General features: G+C 41.1%; 2 protein-coding genes across 7 annotated transcripts in view; one reads left to right on the forward strand and one right to left on the reverse strand.

Annotated features, from left to right (window-relative positions):
- Positions 1-4,776, forward strand: part of LOC127639558 (AMP deaminase 2-like) — a 27,217-nt gene extending 22,441 nt beyond the window's left edge. For all 6 annotated transcript variants that reach the window (XM_052121630.1, XM_052121627.1, XM_052121628.1 and 3 more), the window contains 5 exons: positions 67-230; positions 311-431; positions 1,227-1,400; positions 2,681-2,791; positions 4,552-4,776. In XM_052121630.1, coding sequence (XP_051977590.1) covers positions 67-230; positions 311-431; positions 1,227-1,400; positions 2,681-2,791; positions 4,552-4,767 — 786 coding nt within the window. In that variant the 3' untranslated portion in view covers positions 4,768-4,776. The remainder of the gene's footprint in view (positions 1-66; positions 231-310; positions 432-1,226; positions 1,401-2,680; positions 2,792-4,551) is intronic.
- Positions 4,777-4,797: 21 nt separating this feature from the next.
- On the reverse strand, positions 4,798-16,495 carry eps8l3a (EPS8-like 3a). Its single transcript, XM_052121634.1, has 20 exons — positions 16,403-16,495; positions 15,509-15,591; positions 15,355-15,425; positions 12,162-12,226; positions 11,908-12,066; positions 11,648-11,797; positions 11,500-11,573; positions 11,306-11,385; positions 11,050-11,201; positions 10,861-10,972; positions 10,688-10,761; positions 9,387-9,461; positions 9,157-9,302; positions 8,923-9,076; positions 8,805-8,839; positions 8,615-8,714; positions 8,388-8,492; positions 8,219-8,304; positions 6,297-6,429; positions 4,798-6,072 (listed from the first exon to the last, which is right to left on the reverse strand). The coding sequence occupies exons 2-20, from the start codon at positions 15,586-15,588 to the stop codon at positions 6,043-6,045; spliced, it is 1,881 nt and encodes a 626-aa protein (XP_051977594.1). The 5' UTR covers positions 15,589-15,591; positions 16,403-16,495; the 3' UTR covers positions 4,798-6,042.
- Positions 16,496-17,385: the final 890 nt, after the last annotated feature.

Here is a 17,385-nt window from a genome sequence, read left to right on the forward strand (position 1 = left end):
TTTCAGGTGTTGTGTGTTTGTGTTTCAGGTGTTGTGTGTTTCAGGTGTTGTGTGTTTGTGTTTCAGGTGTTGGGTTTCGACAGTGTGGATGACGAGTCGAAACCGGAGCAACACATCTTTAATCTGGACAGTCCGTCACCTGCGCGCTGGTGTGACGAAGATAATCCGCCGTACTCGTACTATCTGTACTACATGTACGCTAACATGACCGTACTCAACCATCTGCGCAGGTACACACGCGTCACATGATCTGTTTAAATGAGGTTATAAAGACTCCTGCCTCACCTGATACACGTGTGTGTGTGAGCAGGAGGCGGGGCTTCAACACCTTTGTGCTGCGACCTCACTGTGGGGAGGCGGGGCCTATTCATCACCTGGTGTCTGGATTCATGCTGTCGGAAAACATCTCGCACGGACTGCTGCTCCGGAAGGTACACACACTCGGTCACGTGTGTTTATGTAGGAATAATTATTTAAATATCGGTAAAACAAGATATATTTAAGTTAAAACTTGTTTTCAGAGAATATATCGTGAATTAAGTTTGCAAAAGTGTTGTGGAGTAACTAGTTAAAGTAGTTCAAATAAACGATTCACTTACATTTTTGATTGGGAAAGTTCATTTAAATGAGTCGCTTTATTCATAGAGTTCATGTGAATGAATCAATTCAAGGATTTTCTATTATGCAGCATTGAAAGTCTGAATCATTTAAGTGAATCGGTTCTTTCAGACAGTTCATGGATGTGAACTCAAATTCAGTTTAGTGAGTCGGTTTGTTCGGACTGTTCATGTAAATTAGCCGGTTAAATGATTCACTGATTCAGTTATATGTAACATTGAAAGTCTGAATCATTTAAGTGAAACGGTTCTTTCAGACAGTTCATTTATGTGAGTCGGTTTGTTCGGACTGTTCATGTAAGTAAACGATTCACTCATATTTAGCATTTGAAGTCCAAATCATTACAGTGAATCAGTTGTTTTAGACAGGAACCGATTGAAATAAATGATTCACTTATATTTAATTCATTCATTTTAGTGTGTCGGTTCATTCGGACAATTTATGTAAAGAACCGTTTAATTAAACAACTCACTCAAAGTGTATGTAATTGTTCGATGTGTAAATGATTGATCGGTTCAGGACAGCACGTTAGAATAATGTTATGGATTTATATAATAATAGTTTTCTAGAGGTACAGCGTGTCATCATGATCTGATGTTTGTCTGTAGGCTCCGGTCCTGCAGTATCTGTACTATCTGGCACAGGTGGGCATCGCCATGTCTCCTCTCAGTAATAACAGTCTGTTCTTGAGTTATCACCGGAACCCGTTACCGGAGTATCTGTCGCGCGGCCTGATGGTGTCGCTGTCCACCGATGACCCGCTACAGTTCCACTTCACTAAGGTGAGTGACAGCTGTCAATCTATTTTCATTCCTTTATGTTTTTAATTTGACTGTTTTAACGGCAGGAATGTTGTCCGGTTTTGTAGTTAAAACCATTAAAATATAAATATAAATATGTTACTTAGCTAAACTTTAAACAACTTTTACTTCAGCTGAAAATGTTATTAAAGAAGCTGCTTTCATTCATTTCATTTGTCACTGACGTTAGCGAGCGTTCACAATTTAACCCTTGTGTGTCAATAAAAAATACCACATCAAAAAACTGCCGTATTATTATATATATTAATATTATTTTCCACTTTCAATTAGTTACATTTTTTAACCAACATCAGTCCTGATCATAACTACCAAATATTCAATCATTGTCAGGATTTTAACCCTTTAAATGCCGTTTTTTATATAATGCCACTGTTGTTTTTATACACACATTCTCATACACACACACACACACACACTCATACACACACACACACACACTCATACACACTCACACACACAGTCACACTCATACACACACACACTCACACTGAAATACACACACACACTCATTCACACCCACACACACAGTCACACTCATACACACACACTCACACACACTCTCATACACACTCATACACACTCATACACAGTGACACACACACACACACACACACACTCTCATACACACACACACACACTCACACACACACTCTCATACACTCACACACACTCATACACACTCACACACACAGTCACACTCATACACACACACACACACACACTCACACTGAAATACACACACACACACTCATTCACACTCACACACACAGTCACACTCATACACACACACTCACACACACTCTCATACACACTCTCATACACACTCATACACACTCATACACAGTGACACACACACACTCACACACACACTCATACACACACTCACACTCTCACACTCAGCGAGTATTGACGCTGACTATCACACCTGGAGTTGTGTGTTTGTATCCTGGTCATGCTGAGTAAATCCAGTCAGGTCTCCTTAGCAACCGAATTTTCCCGGTTGCTAGGGAGGGTAGAGTCACATGGGGTAACCTCCTCGTGGTCACTATAATGTGGTCAGCAAAGCAACTATTAATCGTAAATGTTTATTTACTTTACAATTCCTAAATAATGTATCAACACTAACCTGACAATATTCAGCAATGTCTTTAAATTACAGTAAATAAGCCCAATTTTACTAGCAGGTGGTGTTCGATGTTAATGTTGGACTGTGTGTGTGTGTGTGTGTGTGTGTGTTGTAGGAGCCTCTGATGGAGGAGTACAGTATCGCTGCTCAGGTCTGGAAACTGAGTTCATGTGACATGTGTGAACTGGCCAGAAACAGTGTGTTGATGAGCGGATTCTCACACAGGGTAACACACACACACACACACACACACACACACACACACACACATTTATGAAAATAACTTTTGTGTAATTTTCTTTTTAAAAAATAAAACAAAAACAACCCTTTTTTACTCATTTAAGTAATGAAGGTTACTTATTCAATTGACTAACTTTATTTTATTGCAATTAACTTGTGATAAAAATGTTGTTATTGCCTGAATGAATGCGCTTCTCGTCTGAAAAGTGCTGCGCGACTGAAATGTGGCAGTTGTAGATAAAATTATTTAATGTGTTTAAGTAACAGTTGTTCATAAATAAATTAGATTGATTAACACAATATAATTCCAATGTAAACATGAAATGCAATTAAATAATAAATCCGTTTCGCATGTATGAATGACCTCATACACGTCAGTCACATGCAAGGAAAACTAATAACATTTTGAAAACATTCATAATTGGGAAAGTTCGTAAAAACATTACTTTGAACAATTCGTTCTGCTCGTGTTTAATGAATGAGGGCCAATACACACAAATATATAACACAATTATTATTCTAAACTATCATGAAAATTACAAATACTAGTGAAAACAAATAAAAACGTGTGCTATAACGCCAACAAACAACATTCAATTAAAAAAATTACATTAAAATTTAAACTATTTATGCTCCGTTAACTATTAAATAAACCAAAACTAAACACAAAATAATAATAAAAAGAATCAATTTTTTGTGAAACTGAAGTATTACTATTGTATTAAATAAATACTATTAATATATTAATTTAGTTAATATTTATCATTTTTGTTTATATATATTATATATAGTTAATTCAATTTAAAGTAAATTATATATAATGTATTAAACGGAGAACTATTATAACTTTAACTAGATAAAAAAAAGTTTGTCTTGACAAAGCCTAGCCTGAAAGTTTAGAGACCGACAGATATACTGCTAGCATGTTTAGCACTTTGCTAGGAGTTGTTAGCATGTGTTTAGAATGTATTAACACTTCGCTAGGCATTGCTAGCATGTTTTTATCATTTCGCTAGGCGTTGATAGCATGTGTTAGCATGATGCTAGCACGTTTTTAACCCATTTTAACACTTCGTTAGACATTGATAGCATGTGTTTGCACGATGTTAGCATGTTTTTATCATTTCGCTAGGCATTGATAGCATGTGTTTGCACGATGCTAATATGTTTATAGCACTTCACTAGGCGTTGATAGCATGTGTTAGCATGATGCTAGCACGTTTTTAACCCATTTTAACACTTCGTTAGGCATTGATAGCATGTGTTTGCACGATGCTAGCATGTTTTTAACCCTTTTTAGCACTTCACAAGGCGTTGATAGCATGTGTTAGCATGATGCTAGCACGTTTTTAACCCATTTTAACACTTCGTTAGGCATTGATAGCATGTGTTTGCACGATGCTAGCATGTTTTTAACCCTTTTTAGCACTTCGCTAGGCGAGCATGTTTGTAGCACGTTTTATCACTTTGCTAGGTGTTGCTAGCGAATACCATAAGTCCGATCAGTTAGAAAAGATACAGCACACTATTCGGGATGAGTCTGAAGGTCTGTGCTAAGTTTGATGCACGTAGCTTAAAAGCTCCAGGAGTTAGAGTCCGAAATGTTTGTTTCAGAATAATAATAATAAGTTTAAATAGAATATCAGTATGTGGCTTTCTCAAGACAACAAAATGACACAGCTGACTACATTATCCATTTACAAACACATTTTAATATTGGTTTATTCTGTTTAATTTCTCTCTCAGACCAAGAGTTATTGGTTGGGTCCAGACTACAATAACGAGGGGCCCATCAGCAACGACATCCGCCGCACAAACGTTCCCGACATCCGTGTGGCATACCGCCATGAGACTCTGTGCGAGGAACTTCACCTGATCACGCAAGCCGTCAGGACGCAAGAACTGGACCTCATCGAGGAGGAAGACATGCTGTCATTCGAGCCTAGCCAATCAGCATGCTAGATAATCCCGTAACTCCGCCCACCATCAGGACCAAATGAACACGCCACACGCCAGTGCTCCTCTCTGCCTGCGCAGTCACTTCAGATAAACTCGTGCATGATTAGAGACACAAGCTATGCACAGATAGAAGATAATATGTGTGTTAGTACGAGGCGTTATAGCTCATTTATAAGCCCCATTATAACACCACAGCACTCATGTGTCTTTTAGTAGCCATTTTATTTTGATTATAATTCACTGTGGAAATCTCTTTCATTATTTTACGCTTTCTCCGAGTCTTTGTTTGGGATTTTATGTCATTTTAAAGGAATGTTTGTCTGATGGCGGGACTGTTCCAGACGTGCGTGTATAATGTTATCTGCAGGGGGCGCTGTAGAGCCCAAACCACATTTAGCTTAGCTACAATTAACTATGAAGAATATTTTTCTAATCGTAAACTTCCCTTATCTTAATATCAACCTTAACCCCTACGCCTGCCCTAACCCCTTAACGCCGGAGTATACTTGGGTTGTCCGCGTACCGGTACGTCTCGCGCACAGCGTGCATGATGTAACTTTCGTCATTAGCACATTAGCACACACGGTTCGCAGTCAGAAGAGTCTACTTCGGAAGGTGTGCGAAACAGCACGCGGAAAAAACGTGCACTCCGTTTTTCTGCGTGCCGTACCGTCTCTCGTAGACGTTCGCGCATACGGTACGAATGACGATATTTGCGTTGCGTGCATCGTAGCGGTAAACTCAAGTATACTTTGGCCGGAACATATTAAGTTTTTATTAAGTTTACAGATATATATATATATATATATATGAAGGTAGTGACATGTATTTTCTGATACGCTAGATATTATATTATTGAACATAAAACAATCATTTAACAGGTTTGTCATTTTATTTGCATGCGTTCTGCAGTCGTTTCAGCACAACATTAAACTGACTGTTAATATTTACCAAGTATCCCTACAAATATTCCCATAATGATTCACAACATCATTATAAATGCACAACCGTTAATGCAAGATCATCGGTCACATGGACGGAAAACGTGCATGATTTATTAAATGAGCACAACCTAAAACCGACCAAAGCATGACACACAGTGAGAACTCAAAGGATCACAGCTGTTTTCTGTTGATTTTAATAAAGCATGTACACAGTTGCTCCGGCGTGTTTGTGCATTTCTACAGAACACTAGAGAATTAGCAGCTCTGATTATCAATACAGTGTCCAGTCACACATGATTTCCTTCATCCATTAGTGGCTTCTGTTTGTCATCTCTCAGATCATTGATCTCACTTCTTTGTCCATCTGAAAAGAGTACATCATAAAGTATTTGTACGTGTTTATGACATCACAAGACGAGGAAATCTGCACAATAAAAGTCACAGTTTTGCTTATTTGATAGAGCTGGAGCTGAAATGTTTCTGTTTTATTTTTGCCAGGATTAGATGAAATAAATGTATAACATTTTCAGTGTTGTCTCAGACTTTTGGACCCGCTGTATATGTGTGACATCACGGTTATGGACTCACCGCGAGAGCAGATTTGACGTTCTGCAGCTGACTGAAAACTCGACCGCCCTCCTCCGGACAAACAATCTTCAGTTCATCACGCGTCATTCCCAACAACATCGAACCACTCAGACCTCCTAAACAACGAACCGTACTGACATACAGACAAAAATAACGTTTATTACCACACAGATGTCATCATCTGTCATTATTCAACAGAGCACACTGCGTGAGATACTGTGTGACTGGAAGAATGAGCTTCAAATCTGAAACGATTTTAATGTAAAACATTCGTGAAACTGTTCTTCTCTAAACTGTCGCACCGCGCAACGATTTTAATGTGAAACGTACGTGAAACTGTTCTTCTCTAAACTGTCGCACCGCGCAACGATTTTAATGTGAAACGTACGTGAAACTGTTCTTCTCTAAACTGTCGCACCGCGCAACGATTTTAATGTGAAACGTACGTGAAACTGTTCTTCTCTAAACTGTCGCACCGCGCAACGATTTTAATGTGAAACGTACGTGAAACTGTTCTTCTCTAAACTGTCGCACCGCGCAACGATTTTAATGTGAAACTGTTCTTCCCTAAACTGTCGAACCGCGCAACGATTTTATTGTGAAACTGTTCTTCTCTAAACTGTCGCACCGCGCAACGATTTTAATGTGAAACTGTTCTTCCCTAAACTGTCGAACCGCGCAACGATTTTATTGTGAAACTGTTCTTCCCTAAACTGTCGCACCGCGCAACGATTTTAATGTGAAACGTACGTGAAACTGTTCTTCTATAAACTGTCGAACCGCGCAACGACTTTAATGTGAAACGTACGTGAAACTGTTCTTCTCTAAACTGTCGAACCGCGCAACGATTTTAATGTGAAACTGTTCTTCCCTAAACTGTCGAACCGCGCAACGATTTTATTGTGAAACTGTTCTTCTCTAAACTGTCGCACCGCGCAACGATTTTAATGTGAAACTGTTCTTCTCTAAACTGTCGCACCGCGCAACGATTTTAATGTGAAACGTACGTGAAACTGTTCTTCCCTAAACTGTCGAATCGCGCAACGATTTTATTGTGAAACTGTTCTTCCCTAAACTGTCGCACCGCGCAACGATTTTAATGTGAAACGTACGTGAAACTGTTCTTCCCTAAACTGTCGAATCGCGCAACGATTTTAATGTGAAACTGTTCTTCCCTAAACTGTCGAACCGCGCAACGATTTTATTGTGAAACTGTTCTTCTCTAAACTGTCGCACCGCGCAACGATTTTAATGTGAAACTGTTCTTCTCTAAACTGTCGCACCGCGCAACGATTTTAATGTGAAACGTACGTGAAACTGTTCTTCCCTAAACTGTCGAACCGCGCAATGATTTTAATGTGAAACGTACGTGAAACTGTTCTTCACCAAACTGTGGAACCGCGCAACGATTTTAATGTGAAACTGTTCTTCTCTAAACTGTCGAACCGCGCGACGATTTTAACGTGAAACGTACGTGAAACTGTTCTGCCCTAAACTGTCGAACCGCGCGACGATTTTAACGTGAAACGTACGTGAAACTGTTCTGCCCTAAACTGTCGAACCGCGCAACGATTTTAACGTGAAACGTACGTGAAACTGTTCTTCCCTAAACTGTCGAACCGCGCCACGATTTTAACGTGAAACGTACGTGAAACTGTTCTTCCCTAAACTGTCGAACCGCGCAACGATTTTAATGTGAAACGTACGTGAAACTGTTCTTCTCTAAACTGTCGAACCGCGCAACGATTTTAATGTGAAACGTACGTGAAACTGTTCTTCCCTAAACTGTCACACAGTCTTACTCAAACATTGGTGAAAGTGCTCTTCTGTAAATTACAGCTTAACATAAGAATGGTAAGAAATTCAGCTTGTTTCATGACTTAAGTCCACCGACTCATCATGCATGAATCTCTGTTGCTCACATTTTACTGAACTGCTTGTGTTCCAGCCAGGCTTTGACTTCATCCGGACGGGATTTTCTGGTGAGTCCGGGCGCAGACAGAGTTTCCTGCAGGTCATGAGAGCACATTCATGCATCTGGACATACGGTAGAGAAATCAGAAAGACTAAATAAACGTGACGGATACATACTCTTTTCTGCTGCTGATCTGAAGACTGTAGCATGTTGTTCGGCACATAACCGACCTGCCCTCTTTTATTCTTTACCTTCCACCACTGCTTAGACATGTCCAACAACTGAACACACACACACACGTTAGGGTACACAAACACAGACGCCAATGGTTGGATCATGAATAGGAATTTTCAGTAGATGAATTATTGTTTTGTGTGTGTGTGTGTAGTAATCTTTAATGTACCTGTAGTTCTTCACCTTTACTGATAGTGAGTTCCCGCTCATTACGAGCAGTGAAATCAAATACCGCTCGCAAGTAGCTCGCTGGCAACTCCACTTCTGGGCTACAAAAATCACACAAGAGTAACACACAAAAACAACAACGTACAAAGAAAATCTCGTGATATCATTGAATATGTGTGAAATATCTGTACCTTTGCTGTTGTTGTTCCTGTCGTGATTTCATACTCTAGAAGAAAACAAACCAATTCAGAGTACAGTCAATGATCTCAGGTCACTAATCGAGCAGGTAAATGTGACGTGTGTTGGTACCGTTTGTCGCGTGTCAGGTGCTCGTGTCTTTGGCTCTCTGCTGGGTGTGTTACTGTTGTTTGGTTCAGTGTTTGAGATGTCCCGTGGCTCCCAGCCATCATCAAAGACTGGTGTGAATGTGGGAATGTCTTCATCATCTTCTGGCCATTTAGTACTGTAACACACACACACACACACGGTCACTGAGAGGCGTTTATGAGTGTGTCGCAGCGTGAGGTGTGTTCAGTGTGTTACCTGGGGATGTTCCAGGCGTCTCCGAGTGACTGCCAGAGTTTGTCTTCATCGGCTGAAGCTTCTTCACTCAAGAACACAATACACTCCGGTTCAAAGAGAGGAGCGATTACAGACTGAGGCAGATCTTCAGTGCAGTGACACACTAACTACACACACACACACACACGTCAGAACAGAGCCTGAGCTTGAGAACAGTGTGTACAACGTATGAAAGTCTGTGTGTGTCTCACCAGGTCCAGTATAGAGAACAGACAGTGTGTGAGGTCTGAAGCACTGGGGTCGGTAATCTGTCCCTGCAGTTTAGCCTAAGAAACACAGATTAAAACAGATTATCACTACCAAAGATTATAACCAATTATATTACGTCAATCCGCGCATCTGATCACGTGACTCGTTGTGCATGACACCGCGGAGACTCACAGCATGTGGAGACTCATGTTACTCTCCACAATCCACACACAACTCACCACACGCCCCATTGAGAGAACCACTAATCACCACCACGAGGAGGTTACCCCATGTGACTCTACCCTCCCTAGCAACCAGACCAATTTGGTTGCTAAGGAGACCTGACTGGAGTCACTCAGCACACCCTGAATTCAAACTCACGACTCCTGGGGTGATAGTCAGCGTCAATATTCGCTGAGATACCCAGAGCCCCGTTCTAGATTTTTATTGAATGCAATAATTATTAGCAATTTCCTGAAATTACAATAGATTACATGAATTACAATAACTTGTGAGTGTAATGTGTGTGTGTGTGTGTGTGTGTGTGTGTGTGTGTGTGAGTGTGTGTGTGCACGTGTGCATGTGTGAGTGGTGAGTGTGTGTGTGCGCGCATGTGAGAGGGTGTGATGTGTGTGAGCGTATGTGTGTGGTGAGTGTGCGATGTGTGTGTGAGATGTGTGCGCGCGCATGCGAGTGTGTGTGTGCGATGTGATGAGTATATATATATATATATATATATATATATATAATAGGCAGTGCTATATGGCCCCTAAATCAACACTGCTATGATTACGTCACAAAAAAAAAAAAAAACACATTTATGCATGGAACTACTTTCTTACACCATCATGGAGTGCTGTTGAAACACTGACTCACTTCACGTCACAAACTGGCTCATATTACACACAAAAATGGTCTTTTGTTGCCACCTGCTGGCTAATATATGTAATGTCACAAAATTAAAGGTAAAGAGACAGATAGCTCTCAACACATCTGCACTGCTATTATACTTTAGATTAGAACGGCACAAGCGGAGTGATACACACAGTGAAGCGTCCGAGTGATGATGTCATCAGTGCTCATGGAACATCTCTCGTCCAATCAGATTTGAGGACCGGAACTAACTGTTGTGTGTATGTGTGTATATATATATATATATATTTGCATTGATTATTATCTATCATGACAGATTATATACTTTCATAGATAACATATATTATAAAATATAATTACAATATTTCATATGTTAAATTATGATACATACATAATGTACAGCAGTGATATTTCACTATAGTTCTCATACCAGCAGATTAAACACCATCTTGACTTTCTGCAGACAGATTATAAACTCTTCATCTGTTGGCATTCCCTTCACCGCTTCAGCAGACAGAGAAAACAACAAAAACAGCATTTATAAGCATGTGTAATCCAGCAACCGTCTCATCTGTTCTAACTGAAACACATCCTGTCTCTCACCTTTCTTCTTCTTCTGCTTTTTCTTCTTTTTCTTCTTGTCCATTTTTGGAGCCACACCTGCTACTCTTTCCACAAACGCTTCAATGTCATTAATCAGATGATTCAGAATGTCCTAAACGGAGACAAACCCATAAATAAAACTCGATATGTGAAAATGTAAGCATTATTCTGATTAAAGTGAATACTCACAATATTCCTGTCTCTCTCAGTGTATGGCCTCTGAGGGGGCGGGGTCTGTCTGTGGGCCCTGTCTTCTACTTTAGGAGGCGGAGTGAAAGGCTCCACCCTCATATACATAGAGTTATTTCTGGAGAGGGGCGGAGTTGGAACAGGGCTATCATCTGAACAGGACAAAAGCAAGCTTTCTTTTAATCCCAATTCACATACTACAGGCAAGAGCAAAATATTCTACCACAGTTTACACGCGGTTTTGATGTTCTCTCACCATAATCTGGAGCGCTCCATTGTTCTGGAGGTGGGGAGGCGTTTCTAGAGTTTCTTTGCATGAAGGTTCCCGGAGCTTTGCTGCAGAATCAAACATCAGACTTTGCATGTAATCACAACATTTACTGATTATTTATAACGAGATAAACTCAATGATCTGAGAGGATTCATGATGGAAAATATTCATCAGCCAACCTGATATTACTCGGTTTGCGATCATCCTTTTTGTTTCGCAGTAGGCGTTCCAGGTCTTTTTTCAAGTAATCTGCCTGAACAACAAATGAAAAGCATCGTTTAGCATCAGAACAGCTGAGAAACCCAATCGGTCGGGTCGTGAACTCACCCTGAGAGATTCGCTCTGGAACAGGTAGACGTTGGTTGCGCGGCTGCCTCGCTCTTGGACAGATACGGTCAACAACGAGTCATAAATGCCGTCGTCCAGAATGGCCTTCAACTCTACAACACTGCTCAACGGCCATGACTCCAACACATCCTGAAAAAGATTGAGAAACAAACGCTCAGAAAACCAACAAGATACAAGAAACATATATATATATATTTAACTAATAGTAAATGCTCAGATGCTGGTAATTTTATCTTCACCTTGGTTTCGATGTCTGTGAGATGTAGCGTTCCATCTTGCGCCTCCAGAATCACATCTTGACCCCACACGCGTCCCGTCGTGTCCAGAAACTTCAGTCTCTCCACACAGTCATCAACATTACACACCTGCTGCCCGTCTAACTCACAGGTGAACAGATGCTGTAGGTGAAAACACATTTACAGTACATCTGTTATAGATTGATTTCATTCATAAATCAGTGGAGATTTATTGAGTTACTGTAGTGTTACTGTACCTCCACTCTGTACTGACACTGCTGCATGTTTCGGTTAATCGATTCGGCATATTCCTTTCTCTGAACTGAAGACAACAGACACAATATACACAATAATAATGACCATCACGCATCATTAATAAACACACATACAGCAAGGTTGTTTTTGTCAGCTTTACAGGCTTCAGTGAGTCCAGGGTTCTGATGAGGACTGATGTGGATGAGGACTAAAGATCCAGCAGATCTAGGTAAATATGAACTTCTGCTTGCAACTTATTCAGATAATGTTAAAGCTGTAAAAACCTCCTATTACCAGAGTTGTATGCAACTCTTCTGTCTCTATGTTCTTTCCTCAGACTGACACTGAGGTCTCTAAACTCCTCCTCTCCAACCACCCCACCACCTGTTCCCTTGACCCCATTCCATCACACCTTCTCCAGGCCATCTCTCCGTCCATCCTACCTGCACTCACACACATAATTAACACATCTCTTCTTACAGGCACTTTTCCCACTACATTTAAGCAGGCTCGAGTAACCCCACTGCTGAAAAAAACCCACACAGATAGAACACTACAGACCAGTCTCTCTCATGCCATTCATGGCAAAAACACTTGAAAGGGCAGTTTTCAATCAGATCTCCGCCTATCTCTCACAGAACAAGCTGCTGGATGACAATCAGTCAGGCTTCAAAAGTGGACACTCCACTGAGACTGCCCTGCTCTCTGTCATCGAGTCGCTGAGACAGGCGAGAGCTGAATCCAGATCATCCGTTCTGATTCTGCTGGACCTTTCTGCTGCCTTTGACACAGTCAACCATCAGATCCTACTCTCCACCCTCTCTACTCTGGGCATCGGAGGAGCTGTGCTGGACTGGTTGACCTCCTATCTCTCAGATAGGCCCTTCAAGGTAGCCTGGAGAGGGGAGGTATCCAAGCCATATCAGTTACTTACTGGGGTACCTCAGGGATCAGTGCTTGGGCCACTTCTCTTCTCCATATACACAATGTCATTAGGTCCTATCATCCAGTCACATGGTTTCTCTAACCACTGCTACGCTGATGACACGCAACTCTAGTACTTGTCTTTCCAGCCCAATGACACCACAGTGACCGCTCGAATCGCTACCTGTCTGGCAGACATCTCAGCCTGGATGAAGGAACACCACCTGCAACTCAACCTAGCCAAGACCAAACTCCTTGTCTTTCCAGCCATCCCTGCTGTTGAACACAACATCACCGTGCAGCTGGGTCCAACTACAGTTTCGCCTTCCAAAACGGTCAGAAATCTAGGGGTAACCATTGATGATGAGCTAAATTTCACTGACCACATCTCAAAGACTGCAAGATCATGTAGATTTACACTCTACAATATCAGGAAGATAAGACCCTTCCTCTCTGTACATGCCACACAACTGCTCGTTCAGTCCCTTGTCATCTCTAGACTGGACTACTGTAACGCTCTCATTGCAGGCCTTCCTGCATGTGCTATTAGACCTCTCCAAATGATCCAGAATGCAGCAGCACGTCTGGTCTTTAATGAACCTAAGAGAGCACATGTTACACCACTCTTTGTCTCTCTCCACTGGATGCCGGTTGATGCACGTATTAAATTCAAGGCCCTGATGCTGGCATATAAAACAGTCACTGGGTCTGCTCCAGCATACCTAAAATAATTTATGCAGATCTACACTTCCGCCAGAAGCCTGCGGTCGTCTAAGGAACGTCGCCTTGTTGTACCAACACAAAGAGGCACCAAAACACTTTCCGGGCTCTCAGTTTCATCATACCACGTTGGTGGAATGACCTTCCCAACTCAATCCGTGAAGCTGACTCACTCTCTGTCTTCAAAAAACATCTAAAAACACATCTTTTCCAAGAGCACTTAACCAGTCACTAAAAAAAATACAAAAATAATTCTTGTTGCACTTAATTCTGTTTTGAATGCAATTCTGATGCTAGTGAAACTTTGTAGTATGGCACTTTACGTACAAATGTCTCTTTAAGATGATTCGCTTAAAAAGCCTAAAGAGGTCTAATGTGGTCTCTAGGGGCCTGATATAGTGTCTAGGTGGTCTGATTAGGTCTGATGTGGTCTCGTGGGGGGGGGGGTCTGATGAAGTTCAATGTGGTCTCTAGGGATCTGATGTGGTCTCTAGGTGGTCTGATTAGGTCTAATCTGGTCTCTAGGGCGCCTGTTGTAGTCCCTAGAGGGTGTAATGAGGTCTAATGTTATCTGATGTCATCTTTCGGAGGTCTGATGAAGACTAATGAGGTCTAATGTGGTCTCTGGGCAGTCTGTTGAGGTCTAATGTTGTTTGATGGGGTCTGACGTGGTCTCAGGGGGACCTGATGAAGGTCTTTAGTAGGTCTGATAATGTCTAATGAGATCTGATTTGGTCTCTAGAGAGTCTGATGAAGTCTAATGGGGCCTGATGAGGTTTGATATAGTCTGATGTAGACTCTAGGTGGCCTGTTGAAGTTTAATGTGGCTGATGTGGTCACCAGTGGGTCTGATGAGGTCTAAAATAGTCTCTAGGGGGTCTGATGAAGTCTAATGGGGTCTTTAGGGGGTCAGATTAGGTCTAATGTTGTCTGATGTGGTCTCTAGGGGGCCTGAAGAGGTCTAATGTGGTCTCTAGTTGGTCTAGATGATCTGCTATAGTCCCTAGAGGGTGTCTAGTGATTCTGTAGAGGTCTAATATGGTCTGATGAGGTTTGATGTTGTCTCCAAGTGGTCTGATGAGGTTTTGTGTGGTCTAGTTTGTTCTCTAGGGAGTCTAATGAGTTCTAATGTGCTCTCTAGTGGGTCTGGTGAGGTCTAATGTTGTTTGATGGGGTCTGATGAGGTCTCTAGGGTATCTATCTACCTATCTATCTGTCTATCCCATTTTAAACCGGTTTTAAACTTCAGACAAGGTGTTGTTGAAACATACTTTAACTATCCAGTTAATATATAATTCTAGTGGTAGATTTGTATGTTTCTAACAGTACCAAAACCACTCCTCTAAATGTAACATGTGACAAGCCAGTAATCAAGAATCAGTGTATAAAGACCACACAGTTATATAAGGAGAGATCTGTGACCAACAACAGACAGTATGACGATCTGAGCAGATGAGCAACTGGTTAATAATCAACAGCATTATCTGATGACTTGACAGACACTCCCGTGACTGTGACATCACAGGACACATTCTGATCATCAATACTCACAGTATATTGATTTAGCACTGGGTCTGGATAAAGTTGACAGTTCTGATGAGGTTTCATCCACAGCTGTGCCACTGCAGGATATAAATGATTTTAAAGGCACGTTTGAGTAATATGATGTTTAATCACAAGCGTGCATCTGAGATGAAACTCTTACTTTGACTGCAGTGAATCGGCGTAACCACTGGACCAATCGAATGGACTCGAATTCCGAAACATTTTCATTGGTATCAGCATCTACTGCACACAAACATACATGTCACAAATGACTTCAAATGAACACACTTACATGTGCTGTGTTAGTATGGTTACAGTGATGTATCAGATAGCAACACTGTGCTACTTTGATACATATACTATCCAAAAACAATGGTACTTTTCGGTAGAATACCGTGGCGTCACCATGTTTCTTCTCAGGTATATTTGAATGCATTTGCAATATTGTACTGTACAGTGTATTACAGTGACATGACAATGACTTGTTATCAGTTTTTCCATGCTGTATTTTGATTTAGAAAGTGACACCTGCATCATATGAATATGATGTTAAAGTTCATAAATGAAGCCCAACCCACACGCTCAGTGTTAACTCTCTCTGTGCTCTGTGTGTGTGTGAGCAGGTTTATGGTGTCATAAAACAGTAAATCAGTAATGAACTGTTAGGAGCGTCCGTCACCGGGCTGGATATTAAACAAACAGATAATCAATGTGGAAACCTGACATAAGACTGGACACCCAATAACAGAATACAACATGCAAGAACAGATTTATATCAAATATAACTGTTACATTTTACATAAATCTCAGCTCACACATGAGATCTCACCACTTCTGACTGATGAATTACAGTATTTTTATAGAAATAACTACGTTTATTTAGAGCTGAACTTACTTAGACCAATGACATGAATTATACAAGTTTTCATGACTTTTACTTGACTAAGATTTGATTCATTTCTGTGACTTTTACTAGTTTAAATCACAATTTTAAAACGCTCTGATACCTAACAATGACAAACACTTTGAGAGCGGAAGAGATCTTGTTTCTTACCTGTGTGTTCAGATGTTGTTACGTGTTCATGACACTGACAGAGGAACAGAGACTCTCCCGTCACACATACAGCGGGACAAAGTCCAGTCTGAGATACCGATGAGTCTTAAAGGAACTCAGGTGTGACTGAACTGATATCAGAGGGGTGGAGACGAGCAGGTGACACCAATAGATCCGAGAGACAAAAATAGCACACACTGACACACACACACACACACACACAAGTTTTACAATATTAGTGAGGATATCTAATACATGTAACATATTTTATAAAGAGGTAATGATGTATTACACAACTTAACCCTCATACAAATGTATCATCGGTAGATTTAAAGCAAAAAGTGTGTTTTCATCGTTTTTCACTTAATCAGTCAAGTATTTCACAACTTCATACAAGTCAAAGTTTGTATATACACACACACATACACACACACACACACACACACAAACTAACACACACACACTCTCACACACTCACACACACAAACAAACTACACACACACACTCACACAAACAAACACACACACTCACACACTCACTCAAACATACTCACACACACACTCACGCACACACACACACTCATTCAAACACACACACACACACACACTCACACAGTGCTGTATAAAAGGCTCTGGGACTCCAAAGAACCCCAGTGAGAGTCATTATCTCCAAATGGAGAACACTTGACACAGTAGTGAACCTTCCCAGAAGTGTCCGACCTTCCAAAATTCCTCCAAGAGCACAGCGACGACGCATCCAGGAAGTCATCCAAGGAACTGCAGGCGTCTCTCGCATCAATAAAGGTTCATGAGCCTAAAATGCCACCCATGGAAGAGTGGCGAGAACACCACTGCTGACCCAGAGGAACATTACGCTCGTCTGAAGTGATCCTCAGACTTTTGGGAGAATGTTCTGTGGACTGAGGAGTTGAAAGCGGGACTGTTTGGAAGACTTTTCTCTGGGTCCCGTTACATCTGGTGTAA

Source organism: Xyrauchen texanus, chromosome 48, assembly GCF_025860055.1.
Source record: "Xyrauchen texanus isolate HMW12.3.18 chromosome 48, RBS_HiC_50CHRs, whole genome shotgun sequence".
In the NCBI taxonomy this organism is placed as follows: Eukaryota; Metazoa; Chordata; class Actinopteri; order Cypriniformes; family Catostomidae; genus Xyrauchen; species Xyrauchen texanus.